The sequence below is a fragment of the Pogona vitticeps genome, chromosome 2 (genome assembly GCF_051106095.1).
Source record: "Pogona vitticeps strain Pit_001003342236 chromosome 2, PviZW2.1, whole genome shotgun sequence".
In the NCBI taxonomy this organism is placed as follows: domain Eukaryota; kingdom Metazoa; phylum Chordata; class Lepidosauria; order Squamata; family Agamidae; genus Pogona; species Pogona vitticeps.
In genome coordinates, this window is record NC_135784.1 from 229,131,303 (window position 1) to 229,147,868 (window position 16,566).

Sequence of the window (16,566 nt, forward strand, 5' to 3'; positions counted from 1 at the left end):
CATGGCCACTGATCCCTTCACCTCCAGGCAAATAGAAGGGGACAATAAGGAGGCAGTGACATATTTTACTTCCTTGGGCTCCATGATTACTGCAGATAGTGACAGCAGTCATGAAATTAAAAGACGCCTGCTTCTTGGGAGGAAACTGATGACAAACCTTGACAGCATCTTAAAAAGCAGAGACATCACTTTGCTGACAAAGTTCTGCATAGTCAAAGCTATGGTTTTCCATTAGTGATGTATGGAAGTGAGAGCTGGACCATAAAGAAGTCTTACTGCTGAAGAATTGATGCTTTTGAATTGTGGTGCTGGAAGAGGCTCCTGAGAGTCCCCTGGACTGCAAGGAGAACAAACCTATCAATTCGGAAGGAAATCAACCCTGATTGCTCACTGGCTCCAATACTTTAGCCATCTCCTGAGAAGACTCCCTGGAAAAGACCCTGATGTTGGGAAAGTGTGAAGGCAAGAGGAGAAGGGGACGACAGAGGACGAGATCGTTGGACAGTGTCATGAAAACTATCAACATGAATTTGACCAAACTCCGGGAGGCAGTGAAAGACAGGAGGGCCTGGCATGCTGTGGTCCATGGGGTCATGAAGAGTTGGACACGACTTAACGATTAAACAACAACAACAACAATCTGTTGCACGTTGATTTCATACAGAGTTTTTTATATAAGATTTCAGCCAGTCAAAGGTACTTTATTAAGTCTTAAATCATAAACTTTATTTATTGAGTAGATACTGAAAAACTGTAATAATTTTTTTAAAAGTTAAGAAAGAAATTGGCTAATTAATCATTTTAGCCATGCCTTTTTCCACCTTACCTGTTTTCACTTTGAAGTGTGGCCTCCAAGCAGCCAATCAATGTAAAAAAAAAAATCTTTAGCCACACCAAGGTTGCCAGTCCCTGGCCTAAACAAAATGAATGTACTGAAATCTGAGGCCTGAAGTCTGCAAAAAGATTATAGTCTTAGCCTGGACGGCCCCCACCAGATGACAAAACTTATATTCACAGTTAGGGAATTTTCCAAACTATTTTGTGCAGCTTTGCTTTCTGCTGTTCAAAGGGAGAAATTATTATTTTTAAAACCACAAGGCATGTCAAAGCTTTTTTATGTGCCTAACTTAGATCTCTAAATCCCAGTTAATACACTGCTAAGTGAACCAGTACAATTATTGCATAACAAAGGTGAACTCCTTGCCTGTTCCTAACAGTTAACTTAAAAAGTTTAAATGTCTCCTGTGACTCTCTTTTGGACGGTGAACATTACCAACTTCATTACTAAATTGGTGTTCCTAAGTTCTCTCTCAATAAACCAAAACCCCTCTGTGGCACTTAAATCAGAAAAGTTTTGATGTAGTGTTTGTTGCTCAAATTTTTTCCCCTATGTCCATGGGCAGACACTTCTTCTGAAAGCAAGCATTTGTTTCATGCAGAAGATGCACTAAAACTAAGCATACTTTGCCAAATCCATTATGTCCTGTGGCAAGCTGCTTGGGTGTTTTGACTAACTAGAGTGAAACTTCATGTTTTGATAATAACATTTATGCAGCCACAAGAGGATGCAGTAGGCTGCATTCTAGTTTGTTTCAGCCAGGAATTGTGTATGTTTCTGTTCATTCACTTAAAAGTTAAAAAAGAAAAATCATAACAATCGGATGATACCAAGCAGAAAATCTTAAATGGACAAATGAATGAACCTGAACATTTTTAGCAGGAACTGCAATAGCTGTTAGAAGATAGGCATGAAGGATGGCAATTATTTCTCAGGAGCAAATAGTTTCCTGTTTTAAGAGTTGAGTCACATATTGCATGTTTTGCTTGTAAAATACTACGAACATAGAGCAAAGTCGAATGGCATTTTCCCTACCCTGCTCACAGAGTGGGATAGCTATTGCAGGGGGCTGCAGGGCCAGATTAGGGTATGTGTCTGTCAGGCATTGTTTTCAGCCATTAAAAAAAGTAAACCATAAATGCTTGGACTGCCATTTCCAGATTTGCTTTATCACAGCAAAACTGGAAGGCCGAGGGCCCTAGAGGAGCTCCTGAAACCCCCAGAGTGAAAGCTCAGTCTTCTGGAACATAAATGTGCTAAATGTTTTTTTAATGGAGTCGTGGGGTAGCATTGCAGGCCGTAAGGTAAACAGCTATGACATTGCAAAATGTGTAGTTGTTTTTGCTTTCTTTGGACAGGTACAACATAGATTAATGTTATTTTTAATAGGATTACTCAGTATACTCCTTACCAGCCAGAGGTCTCTCAAGGAAGGCTGGAGAGTTTACTGAATTACCAGACTATGGTCTGTGACATCACAGGAATGGATGTGTCCAATGCTTCATTACTGGATGAAGGAACAGCTGCAGCAGAAGCTATGCAGTTATGCCACAGGTAATACACTCAAATAAAAAATAATTTGAATGCTTTTTTATTTATGAAGTAGCTCAGGAGCTAAGTGTTGTTGTTTGTGTTCAAGAAGCACTTCCCACAGACCTCTAATTTAAAAGATAGCACAAAGAAAACAAGAGTTACAGAAGAAGAAATGAATTCTGAGTTGAATAAATCATAACAGAGTGAACATAAGGAGTACCTTGCTGGTTCAGACCAAGATCTGTCTAGTCCAGCACCATGTTGCTTCTTTGCGAGCTTTGTGTATGCATAGCAGTGGGCTAACTGTGCATGTGCAGTCCATCTTGGAACTTTCCAGAGCTGATCTAAGGTGTTTGGGCAGGAGCTGTGCCCTTTTCTGAGGGTGTGGCCTGCCCATTACATCCTGTTCCCCTCAGTTTCTTTTCATCCACCATCAGTGCAGACGTTGGAGAACCTCCCTTTCCTTGGCATTGCATGGCTCTCAGCCTTTTAAGAAATGTGTAACTTGTCCTGCAAAAATCATCTTATTGGATGGCCATTCCAAATGCTTAGTGTATCTTGGAGGAAGTCACAACACTCAGAACTGTACACATCATAAGGTCTTTACTCCTCAGGGATGAGAAAATTGGGAGGCCAGACTCCCAATTCTCAGTGACAGAGCAATTTTATAATTGGATTTCCTAACCTGTCACCTGTTTCAGTCCATTCCAATTACTTTGAAAAAAAATCAGAATGACCACCTATGGCATAAACATCAGCAACTTTGTCAAAACCTCTATAACTGGACTGAGTTCCCTTGGTACTAAACCTGGCAATGCTATCTCTATCAGCCCTTCTGAAAGAGAAGGTTATCGAGGTCTGCCATTATCATATCAGACACTTTACCAGTGCTGTTGGCCTCAGTGGCTACAACGCCGACATTGGAATCGGCTGCCACTTAAGGTGCTTTTCCAATACTGGCCATGGCATCGACCCGCCAGCTTGCCTGGTCTGCACCGCCATCAACCATTCCAGTTTCATTGTAGCAGCTCCTCCCAACAGGGCTTCCATTATTAGCACAACCCTATTTACTAGCATGCCTTGTACCCAACTGACCTGTTCAACAGATGCCAGCCTCAGTACCACTACAGCAAATGCACAGGTCATAAGGACTCCTGTGATTCCAGTTCCTCTTTTGATTTGGGCATCCCATCCCAAACCTCACATGATCTGTCTTTTTGCTGACCCACTTCTATGCATGACAGCAGTTCTTGAACTTGATGTGCAGACCCCACTGGAACAAGTCACTGACTCCATATTTCACAGTGTTCAGGCCCAGTTTGCTTGTCCAGGATCAATACCCATACAGTGGTGCCTCACTTGACGAGGATAATCCATTCCAGCAAAATCGCTGTAGAGCGAAATCCTCGTCAAGCGAAATAAAAAAGCCCATTGAAATGCATTGATAACCGGTTCAATGCATTCCAATGGGCTAAATACCTCAGCGTCCAGAGAAGATCCTCCATGGGGTGGCCATTTTCCATGCCTGTGCAGCGAAAAATTCCTTCCTGAACACAGCAGGGAGCCATTTTGAGCAGCCAGTGGCCATTTTGGAAACCCGACGATCAGCTGTTTTGATCGTCATAAAGCGAGGAATCGGTTCCCTTTTTTTTCTTTTGATTATTTTTATTTTCAAACTACTAGGAATGGGATACGGAATACAAAAGGTAAAAGGGAGTACAGGGGATGGGAAAAAAAGGTTTGAGGATAGGAGAACACAGAGTATATAATCATCCATTCTATTCATATTAAGTATGTATGCCTCTGATCCACTCATTTTCCAGTACAAAAAAATTCTACTTGATTATCCTCCATATATCTGCTTATATTCATGTTTTAATTTAAGTAAGTTATTCCAACTCTATCATAAAATCGAGGCCAATTATAGAACACATCCCCTCTTTGATTTTCCTTCTGCCATGGACCTATCAGCCTATCTGGAAAGCTATCCATTTCTGCCACTTCCCATATTTTCTCAGTACATTTTTCCCATTTCTGTGCCTCTATTTTCTTCCAATCTTGGGGGGATAAAGTTAAATCCAAAACGGTAGTCTGATTTTTAACATCGCCTTTTCTGACTATTGTAGCTGGGTATCCCACGTGGAAGCCTCCAATCCCCTCTATGTTACCAACCATGTTACCTGGCATCTCTCTCAATAAAAACTGGTCTGGAGTTTCAATTTCATTCAATTGCTATTTAGCCTCTAATGGTTTCCCCATAATCAGGCCTTCTAGCTGTCCAAGTTTTTGTTTTATCTGCTGGAATCCTAATATTGCCATTCGCATGGTAACCATCCATTCTTTGTCTGACAACATTCCCACTAAATATGTCCTCCCCCTCCTTGCCCCGAAGCAGGGAACTGATCTTTGTAAAGCGGTTTTTGCCCATTAAAACATCGTTTTGCGATCGCAAAAGCGATCACAAAAACTTCATTGTGAAGCGGATTCGTTGTCAAGCGGGGTAAGCATTAAGCAGAGCACCACTGTACTCCCTTCTCTTCTGCACCTGACATAACAGTCACAGAGGTACGTTTCGTCAGTTCCCTCTGCTTCAAAGAAAGTTGAGCACCTTTATAAAGAGATTAGTTGTGGATTTCTTTTTAAACACCCCACACTTAATTGAATAATTGTGGACGCCTTGCAGGAAAAATCCAGGTCAAAACCCAACTCAGCTCCATCCAATAAAGAGGGCAGAAAGCTAGATGCCGTGAGACAGCAGCATTACATCTCAGCCGCCTTATCCTTGAAGACTGCTAATTATCCTGCATGCATAGAAGCCTATCAGCAATATATTTGGAAAAAAATATTATCTGTTTTAGGACACCTCCCTGATGATTACAGGGATACATTCCTCATGTTTTAAGCAGAGCCTCACTGTTTAGTGGGTCAGCAGATTATTGCCACCAGGCACTTGGCCAAATGCTCTGAAATCCTTCACTTACCTCGGTCACCCTCCACTGACATGCGTGACTTTGTTCCTCTGGATTCTCTCCAGACATTCACTTCACTATTGAGGACCTCTTGTTCAGTGAGCTAGGGCTGTTTAGCAAAATGGCAAATGACAAGTTAGACCATGAGAACCAGAGCAAAGAGACGCTGTATCGACCCCAAAGTAATGAATGCTCCTCATTGTCCATCTAAATCCTTCCCGCCCTGCAATACTTACAGCACTTACAGCACTGCTGCCTTTCAAACCCTTTTGACACTCATACAGTCTCTGCCTGCATCTTCCATTAGATCCCACACCGCGTGGAACTGACTGTCCTTCCATAAGAAAATGACCTCCAGTCACATTTCCTGCTGGATCTGACTATTCAGCTTCCTTTGCAGATCATCTTGCCCTCTTCTACCACCATTGGCAAGGCATTACTACTGACAACTGGGTTCTCACTATTGTCCACATGGTTATGCCCTGGAGTTCTGTACATTACCCCCTACAAGTGCATCTTCAATCACTCCACTACCCCCTGTCCTTCATGGTGAATTCTCCATTCTATTTACCAAGGGAGGTATCCAGAGTTCCTCCTCATTGTGCTGGATTAGGTTTCCATTCCCACTACATCACCGTTCCCAAATGGAATGATGTCCTGAGGCAATTACTGACCTCAGAAGCATGAATTCATACATACATATCAAGCATTTCCAAATGACCATCCAGCCCATTCTCTTTGCCACACTAGATCTTTAAGATACTTACCGTATTTTCATATTGATATTTACTTATCCCAGAAGCACTTTCTCCAGTTCATGATTGGTCATCATATCTACCAATTCTACGTCCTTCTCTTTGGCCTTGCCATCACCCTGAGGGTTTTCACAATATGTCCGTATCTTTACGGCAGACCAAAAACTGAGGTGAATAGGATGGAATGGATAGAGCACACCCTGAGGAGGGATCTGCCACCCAAACACCTCAGCTTAGCTCTGGAAGGTTCCTAGATGGAGTGTGCATGCACAACTAGCCCCTTGATGTGAGTTCACCAATGACCACTCGAAGAACCACAGCTACAGGTAAACAACCTGTTCTTCCACAGTGATGACCGGTATGGTCTTAGGAAATCCACAGACAAAGCAACGTGGCAACAATCTACATAAAGAGTGCATATAAATGTTTTAATAATAGACTTAGTTACCCTACAACAACTGACAATCAGAGGCAAAGAAAATGAATGTTCCCTTTGGTTATCTTTGGCTAATAGATCATAAACAGACCAAGAAGTGCTAATTATTTTTGCTTGCACAATGTGGACTGTAGAAACCTACTGGCTTATAATTAAAACTGTTTTTAACACATTTGAAGTAATTATGCTTTGTATGTGTGTGATTTTTCTCTTTCCAATAGACATAATAAGCGGAGGAAGTTTTACGTTGACGTCAGATGCCATCCTCAGACGATAGCGGTGGTGCAGACTAGAGCAAAGTAATGTTTCTCTGAGATTTCCTTTATAGATTTCCACTATAGGGCAAAACAAACAAGCAAACAAAGACCAAAACCCACTCAACATTTGAATACTCTTTGAGGGTGAGGTGGTATACTAATAAGATTGAATGAATACTAAATTTGGCTATTGCTTATCTAGAAATAGTTCTTGTTTAAGTAAATTAAGGTAAATCTCAAGCACTCACTGTTGTATCTGTGGAAACAGCTTCTGTGAATGCACCCCCTCCCCCAACGATCCAGCAGCTCCCATGCACAAAAAGCTGCTCTGGGGGTGGGGGTGGGAGCTTGGAAACTTTCCAAGCAAATTTTTCCCCACCAGAGAAACCAGGAGGGGCACTGGGAATGTGACCTTCGACTTAGACCCTTGTTTTTTTAATGTTCTGTCAGATAGTCTTGGGTTTTTTTCTCTTTCTTTCTAAGTTCTGTTTAGAGGATTCTGGAGGGATTCCGTAGGAAATAGTTTGTTCTACTGATGCATTGAACTCTTGCTTTTCAGTTACACTGGCATTGTTGTTGAGCTGAAGTTGCCTCACGAGATGGACTTCAGTGGTAAAGACATCAGTGGAGTGTTGTTTCAGTACCCAGATACTGAGGGAAAAGTGGAAGACTTCAGTGAGCTGGTTGAACGAGCCCATCAGAATGGGGTAAAAACAAGGCAATAATAATATCCCACAATATTTTATGTCCCCATCAAGTTTTAGTTACTGTAATGGCAGCTGTAGAACCCTGTTTTCCTGTTCAACAGATTCTTAGAGTATAGGAATTTCCATACATAGCTTCTCCATCCTGTTTAATTTCAGTAGAGGTAGCAGATCTGCAGGCATATTCCTCTGTATAATTATATCTGCTTGTCTGCATTCAGTCATCTGATTTCTCACAGTATAGGCCAGTATTCTGACTTGATATTTAAGACAAATTCCTCATGCTCATCATATATGTTAGCTACAACATTATATTCTCTTGTTGTATATGAGCAATTGGGAATATGTTTGGTCCTATGTTCACAATGCACAATGAAAGCCAGCCATTAATGTACTGTTGTGTTGCATGTGTTTTGTGTCTGACTTTTTATTTGAAAAAGATTAGTGTGACTCTTAGATATTTTAGGTCACTGTAGTTTGTATTATTGATTATATTGGCGTGTATAGGCTTGTACAGGGAGGTGGTGGCGCTGCGGGCTAAACCGCAGAAGCCTGTGCTGCAGGGTCAGAAGACCAGCAGTTGTAAGTTCGAATCCACGCGACAGAATGAGCTCCCGTCGCTTTGTCCCAGCTCCTCGCCAACCTAGCAATTCGAAAGTGTGTAAATGCAAGTAGGTAAATAGGTACCATTTGGTGGGAAGGTAAAACGGTGTTCCCTAGTCACGCTGGCCACTTGACAACGGAAACTGTCTTCAGACAAGCGCTGGCTCTGGTGCTTGAAAAACGGGATGAGCACCGCCCCCTAGAGTCGGACACGACTGGAATAAAAATGTCAAGGGGAACCTTTACCTTTACCTTATAGACTGTTACTTGTAAAAGACATTGACAACTATCCTCTTGTCTTCTTTCAGACTCTTGTCTGCTGTGCTACCGACTTGCTAGCTCTGTGCATTTTGAGACCTCCAGGAGAGTTTGGAGTTGATGTTGCTCTGGGTAGCTCTCAGAGGTTTGGGGTACCTCTTTGTTATGGGGGGCCACATGCAGCATTTTTTGCTGTCAAGGAGAATCTGGTGAGGATGATGCCTGGAAGGATGGTGGGAGTTACAAGGTGAGCTAACTTTCAGCTGAAGTTTTGAATCTGAGTAATTTCCAGGGAACTGAAGAATGTCTTGGCAGGTTTTGCAAAATTCCAACCTTCTAAGATAGTGTTTGCCACTCCTTGAGCTTTTCTCCATCTTCTAAATCTTGCTGCAGAAAATACATTCACATAAAAGCAAGTCTGCTTTATTTTAATAGCATACAGACTATGAATTAAGGAAGACTAGTTAAGGAGGATGGTATGTTTAGCCCCTCTCCACCATCTTGATTTGATACAGTCTGAACGCTGTCATTAGTGGAGGCAATGAAAGAACCATCATCTTTGCTAGGCGGGTTTGGACTTCCTTGCTGCTCACACGGCTTGACAGTCTTTGTAGGACCTGCCTTTATATCTTGTCTCACAGGAATATAATATGGAAGTGATAAATTGCATCCAGTTCTTCCATTTTATTTCAAGTCATACTGAAAAAAAGGATACTCTGACATGCAAATTTGTTCCATAATAGTTTAGAACAGCTCGTGATACTTTTTATTTCGTTCAGGCTTAGCAGCTTTACCATGCCTTTTTTTAAAACCAGAAATGAGTGCTAGTTATCTTTTTATCAGAAGCAGTCTGCCTCTTTGTCTTAGATTTAATAAGGGGACAATCTTTTCTTGTGTTGCTCAAGGGATGCTAATGGAAAAGAAGTTTATCGGCTTGCTTTGCAAACCCGAGAGCAGCATATCAGGAGGGATAAGGCTACAAGCAACATCTGCACTGCACAGGTGAACCCTTGTACAGTGATCCTCTGCCTGTGCTGGGGAACTGGCTCATGACAGTCCTTGCCTTGTGTGCTGCATTAAGTAGGCTTCATCTTGGAGACTGGCAAGGTCTGTGGAGGGTGGGGAGTGATTTCCCTGGTTATTTCCACAAAATAAGCAGTTCTGTAACTGAAAAGCCACTGCGTTATCATTCTGCTTCCAGCATTCAACTAAGCCACTGGTTTTCCAGCTAGGAAGCAGTAAGTAGATCAGGGGTGGGCAAAGTGTGGTCCTGGGGCTATAAGCAACTGCTCTAAGCCCTTCTCCAGTCTCCCTGTTTTTATGGCCGAGGGAGGGAGGGAGGGAGGAAGGAGAATTGCAGCTTCTGAAAGTTTTCAGGAATCATAACTCACCTAAAATAGTTACTGAACTTGTTAAACACCCCCTACCCCAAATACCCATTTTTCAAAACTAAAAGTGGACCTCTAGCCACTTCCAATTTCATCTTTGACAGGGGCGGCATTTTGGGTCCCAAGGGCAGAAAATGGGCACCTAGCCACACTGGAATAACCTACCCCTGCCCTTGCTTGGTGCAGCCACAGGGTAGTGTAGGGAAATCAAAATCCTCCTTGGTACGAAGTTGGGCACAAGCACTGCTTACTGGGCAGATTCTGCCATTGCTCTCTCCTCAGGCACCGGCGGCTCCATGTCTTCCTTTCTATACTCCAATGGCAGTGACAGTGCGGTTGTTCTATTATGTAACTATTAGCATTAGTAAAATATTTGGATATTTGTCCCATCATGCCAAAATGCCTCTCCTGAGGGGAAAAAAAAAACAAAGTGGAAATGACTTGCTCAGTTCAACAGCCAGTTTTGAAAAATGGCACTTTAGGAAGTTAGAAAAAAGTGTAACCTTTTGTACATTTACTTTCGGGAGCTTTAAATGATTATATCACTACTGTGACATTTCAGACATGTCATTATAACCTGTAGTTGTGTAGCCTAATCAGGACATTCTTGAAAAGGCAATGTTCAAAGTTTTTAAAGTTCTGTTTTAAAAATCCATTTACATTAACAGATTGGCTTGCTTACTTGTTCTCCCGCCTTCATGCCTTGTAGGCCCTTCTAGCTAATATGGCTGCCATGTTTGGAATCTATCATGGTGCTCATGGATTAAAGCATATTGCGAAGCGGGTACATAATGCCACTCTGATCTTAGCTGAAGGTGAGTGTCTATTCAATGGTTGTATGAAGATGATGCTTTAGAAATTTAAATCTTCCCTGCAGAAGCTCAACTTGTATTACAGTAAATTGGAAAAGTGTTCATTGGAAGAGTCACTGCCGCTCTTGGAGAATATGTAAACAACTGGGAGCAAGGAAAATGTAGTGATGCACAAGACAGATATGGTCACTGCTGTGACCAGATGTGAACAAATTTAGGTAACTCTGTTATAATACCATCACTCAGTGCGGAGTAATCCTGCCATCGCTGTTAATAAAATAACAGCAACTGAAAGATACATGGGCATAGAATCTGCAGAACCTTACAGAAAAGGGATCTGCCAGTGGAACAAAGAGTTCACATATTGTTTCTGCTAGGCCTGAAGAGAGCTGGTCATAAACTCCAACATGACCTGTTTTTTGATACCTTGAAAATCCAGTGTGGATGTGACATCCAAGAAGTCTTGCACAGGGCATCCCAGAGGAAGGTAAACCTGCGGATTTACAGTGATGGCACAGTAAGTAGTAATTGAAGTATATCCTAGGAGATGTTCCTCCTGCTTTTGCTTAGTCTTCCAGAGCTTGGAAAGTTAAATTTTAGATGCAGTTTTTTTTCACAAGCCCCTTCCCCTGAAACAGTGATTTGTAATCACTGTTACTTGTCCATTACCTTTTTTGAGGACAAAAAGGTGAGAAAGTGGCCTAAATTTTGTCCTGGGAGACTATTTCTAGACCTCAGATGTTTAGTGAAAAAAGTGATGAACAGATGTTGCTGGTCAGATATCAATAGGTTATGATGCCTTCAGTCACATCTTTTAATATATAGGGTTACTCTTTAAGCCCTTGTTACTCTCAAAAGTTAATTGTTGAAAATGTAACCCATTATCTTCAGCTCTATCTTCTTCATACATAAACTAGATCTGGGCACTGGAAATCATTTGCTTCAGTAAACAGGATGTTTTCTACTCCCCCTATTTCAGGTTCAAAGGCTCCCTGGGGTTCCCTTTTTCCCCAGAGCAAGCCTGTGGGAGCTTCAGGATACTGTGTGTATGTGTGTGCCCTTGTAATTGCCAAAGAAATACTGCCAGATTGCCATCTCTGGAAATGGAACTGGTAGCAGTGATCTGATGGCAATTTCTTACTATCGTAGGCCTCCTCCCTCTGTCCCAAGGCTCCCAAAGGCTTCTCTTGGAGTAAGGGGGGGTTTGGAACCCAAAAGGGGGTGATGAAGCATTAGATTTGCGTAAACTAGTGATGTCCAGTGCCCAGATATGTTTTATGTGGGCATACCTACACCTGCAGAATTTTGCCGAGTGTTGCAGATCCTTCCAAGTATAATCCATAGGTGGAGAGTGGAGTGGCAAAGACATCCAACTTTTCTGTCTTTTCATTGCATGTTCATATTCACAGAGTTGATTTTCATTCCACCTCAGACCTAATACTGTATATGCATGCTTTGTAGAAATTATTTAGCGCACAATTCTGTCAGGCCTATTGAATGATAGGGCTATTAAATATAACTTGAAAGAATACCCCCCCCAAAAAAAAAGTATAGCAGTTTCTTAGCTATATGTTTTTGTTTGGTTTGAGCATAATGGATAAAAAATTATGAATTCATCCAAACAGCATAGTGCACATTATGTACAACATTCAATTACTGTAGATTAAGACTATGTCCATAATATAAGCTTCATTTTGAAAGTGTCTTAATGGGCAGGTATTTTACATACAGTATTGCTCTTACATTTTAGTTTGAGCTTATTGCAGATTGTGCAGCACTTCTCTACTGATGAACCAGGGTTTTGTTCCCCCCACCCCTTTCTTTTCTTCCAATTGCCAATAGCTTGGAGTATCTCTTGATGAAACTGTAACCGAAAAAGACCTTGATGACCTGTTGTGGATTTTTGGCTGTGAATCGTCGGCTGTAAGTCAATCAGGGATTAGTGAGATCATCACACTTCTTTCATGTGTTCAGTTAGCTTACATACACAGGGCATCATCATCTTTGCCCGACCCATGGCACTCCTTTGTGAACTTTTCTCCCATTCCTCCACACATGTGCATGCATGCAAGGGCAGCTCCAGCATGCTTACTTTTTGTAGCATTTTTTTTAACCCAAAGGATCTCTGGTCTGATGGCCTCATCTGTTGAGGAGGAATTTTTAATCTGTTATAAACCAGCTTGGAAGCATTTGATCAAAAGGTGGGATAGAAAATATTACCATAAATACAATTGAACTCCATATCCTTCACCTAGCTCTAGTAGTCATATGAATTTTGGCTTCCTTTTAAATTTTATTATCAATATATTTTGTCCCTTCAGCAAAAAGTATAACTGGAATTTCTTCTTTCTGTTATTATGTATTTCATGGCCTGAAAGCCTAATAGAACAGTCCTCTGGATCTGGGCTTAAATTGCTTTAAAGTTCAATCAAATAATACTTCAATCCAAAATTCTTTCAAATTTGAATCAGTCCGAAGAAATTATTGCTACGTAAATTACTGGGAGAGATAAACCAACTTTGAGAAAGACTGAACGTTACTTAACCATTTAGGCTGGAATGAATTGTCTAGTTGGAATCACTTACATAATTTTGGCAGCTTTTACACAACTAGTTGTGCTGTTCCAGCTGTGTAATACACTTCATCATTTCGGATAACTCCTTGCAAGATGGCTTGTAAAATTCAAATACAATAACAAAAAAAATCTGCCGTAATCAGTAAGAGCTATAAAGTCACAAAAAAATGGCCAAAATCTTGTTGCTTAGCATATTAAATTGAACTAGAGTAGGTCCACTGAATCAGTGGGGATTAGATGAGTCAACTTATCCATAAGTTGCCTTGATTCAAATGAGCCTACTCTAACTGCAACTTTTTTTTAGTGTAGTAAATTGCTGTTAGAGCAGGCCCAATGAATCAGTGGAACTTGAGAAGGAGTTTGCTCACCAAGTTGATTGTTGTGCTCTGTTTTTAAATGTGCTTTTAGTATTGTTTTTATTTACCACTTTTAATATAATACTTATTTAATTATTTTTAATATTTATATACTTGCTGGTTTTAGCTTTTAAACATTGTATTTTAATTGTTGTGAGCTGCCTTAAGTCCTTTTAAGGAGGAATATGGGGTTAAAGTATTCTAAATTAATTAAATAAATAAATAATCCCTATTGATTCACTGGGCCTAAGGTAAAGGTAAAGGTTTCCCTTGACATTTAGTCTAGTCGTGTCTGACTCTAAGGCACGGTGCTCATCCCCGTCTCCAAGCTGTAGAGCCAGCGTTTGTCTGTAGACAGTTTCCGTGGTCACGTGGCCAGTGCAGCTAGACACAGAACGCTGTTACCTTCCCACCGTGGTGGTACCTATTTATCTACTCACATTTACATGCTTTCAAACTGATAGGTTGGCAGGAGCTGGGACAAGCGACGGGTGCTCACTCTATTGTGTGGATTCGATCTTACAACTGCTGGCCTTCTGACCTTGCAGCACAGACGCTTCTGTGGTTTAACCCGCAGTGCCACCACATCTCAGTGCGCCTACTTTAGTTCAATTTACTATGTTTAGTATTGTTATACCTGCAGAAGGCAAACTGTCTAACTTTCAGTCACACATGTTTCAGGTTAAAACGGTTCTCTTTGGATATATCTTTACAGATTTTCTTTTGGGAATATTTTACCATATTTCTGAATTGGGAACTTTAAAAAAATAGTTTCCTATAGGTTTTGCGAAGATTAAGATAGAACTGCTGAGATAGGGGGAAAGTCCTCTGTTACTACTCAGAGCAAACTTTTTATCTGAGAAAAGAAAAAGTATACCTAAATGTCTGTGTGTCTTGTGTTTGAAAGGAACTGGTTGCAGAGGGCATGGATGAAGAAACAAGAGGGATTTTTGGCACTGCGTTTAAGAGAACTTCAGAATTCCTCACACATAAAGTGTTTAACAGGTTGGTGAAATTCAGTGGATTCTCAACCCTTTTGACATTGCTCTCCTTGATATTGGGCAAATTTCTGTTCCTCCTGATAAAATGTATAGTTAGGGCAGTGTAAATGTGCCAGGCATTGCTCCCAGCTACAAGGAATTGGGTACTTCAGTTGTGCAATTGGTCACATATCAATGACACAACCAGTTGCACAATGTGCCAGCGTAAGTGCTTTGTGGATAGCACTTCTGCCTTGGCACCATTGCAGCTACTGCAGGAGCAACCTCAGGTTGCATTCATTTAGTTGTGCAACAGGATTTGGGTCATTGTTTGACAAGGTTTAAAGCCAGGGATTACAATAGTATGTTAAGATTGGGATTTAATGCATAACATCATGCTCCTGTAATACAAACTGTTGGGGCAAGTTCTTCATTTTTACATACAGCTTACAAACCTAGATGCACAGACCAAGCTATGCAGCATTGCTTGCTTGCTGGCAGAGGTTAATTGATTGTAGGAGACTTAAAGGTTGTTGGAATTATTATTTGGGGGACATACATCTTGTCTGATTTGTATAGTTACCTGGTTTGCTAACAAAATATTTTATGTTTCCAGCTATCACTCTGAAACAAACATTGTGAGATACATGAAGAGACTAGAAAACAAAGATATTTCCCTTGTTCACAGCATGATTCCCTTGGTAGGTATGAACTTAAAAGGAAAAAAAATGTACATGCTGATCTCCTTGCGTAAAATCAACTGACTGTATTTTCCCTCCCTCAGGGTTCCTGTACAATGAAGTTGAATAGTTCATCAGAACTTACGGTAAGCTTTTCTGACAATTCATTGTTTTTCTGAAACTAGAATAGAGAGCTAAACAATGATAGTCCCTGATTCAGAGTTCTATTTGAACATCAATAGAAGGTTGAATAAGTAAACTCTTTATAGTAATTTGCATAGCCTTTCTTAAGAAGGAATTGTTTGGTAAGATCTATATGGACATAGTCCTTCATTGGTGAAGTCATTGGTGCATATACAATGCTTGAACCTTACCTCACTGGCTGAATCCTGTTGTTTGATATAGTAAATATTTATTTATGGTTGTTAACCCAATCTTACATAATACTAAAATATAATACAATAAAATCTTATAAAGATATATTAGTAAAAAGATACACAGTTTACATAATAAAACCACTTATAAGATAGAGCACTATGTATAGTTTGGGGAACTAACACCTCTGGCAATCATACATCTGTGGGTGACCATGGCAGCATAAAAGGATGTAGGTCACGGTTTCTACTTGGTTGCTTTTGCAAGGACATACACACTCTGAAAAGGGGATATTTTGGAATTTCCCATCCAGAAGTTTGGAAGGGAGCATATTCAGTCTAGCTAAGGTAAAAGCTCATATTATCTTTGTGGACATTAGGCTAGAAAAATATGAAGACATTGTAAATGCCGCCCCAAGTAGACTTTGTCTAGAGGGGCGGGGTATAAGTCCAAATAAAGTAAAGTAAAAGCACTGTATGTAACTACACTGTTAGTACCCATCTGGCTTCCATGATCCTGAAATTCTATATCCCAAATCCTACATTTCACTGCTGCTTTGGCGTTGATGTAGCCCATCGCTATAAGGGTATTGGGAGAGAAGCCAATTTGTTGCATTTCTTTGACTTCAAAGGATTTCCAGTCTGACTGGAAAGCATACAAGAAGGTCAATGGTGCCAGACCTCCTGAAAAAAGTAAGTTTTAGCCAATAGTTAATCATAAGAACTGTGACCCGTGCTCTTATGGAAACTAGACCAAACGAAGGGCTACATTAGGGGTACACGGAGGCACATGTTGTTTGATATAGGAAGTTGTACTAGAAGTAGGCCCATTGAATCCATGGGATTTGGTGAGTCAACTCCTCTGTGCGTTCCACTGATTCCAGTGGGCCTACTGTAGTTGTGACTTACTATGTTAAGGCAAGTTGCACATATGTTATTAATGCAATTTACATAGGAACTGACTCGTCAAATCCCATGGATACACTGGGCCTACTCTAGTACAATTTATTATGCGAAGCAATAGGGCTGCAGCCATTGTGTGGGTTCC

General features: G+C 40.9%; 1 protein-coding gene across 1 annotated transcript in view; it reads left to right on the forward strand.

The window, feature by feature from the left end:
• GLDC (glycine decarboxylase) overlaps positions 1-16,566 on the forward strand; it is a 50,882-nt gene that overhangs the window by 15,075 nt on the left and 19,241 nt on the right. Inside the window, exons 4-14 of the mRNA XM_020810391.3 lie at positions 2,228-2,392; positions 6,753-6,830; positions 7,348-7,495; positions 8,404-8,600; positions 9,259-9,355; positions 10,451-10,556; positions 10,931-11,070; positions 12,396-12,476; positions 14,392-14,489; positions 15,081-15,165; positions 15,249-15,290. Of these exons, the coding sequence (XP_020666050.3) occupies positions 2,228-2,392; positions 6,753-6,830; positions 7,348-7,495; positions 8,404-8,600; positions 9,259-9,355; positions 10,451-10,556; positions 10,931-11,070; positions 12,396-12,476; positions 14,392-14,489; positions 15,081-15,165; positions 15,249-15,290 (1,237 nt within the window). The remainder of the gene's footprint in view (positions 1-2,227; positions 2,393-6,752; positions 6,831-7,347; positions 7,496-8,403; positions 8,601-9,258; positions 9,356-10,450; positions 10,557-10,930; positions 11,071-12,395; positions 12,477-14,391; positions 14,490-15,080; positions 15,166-15,248; positions 15,291-16,566) is intronic.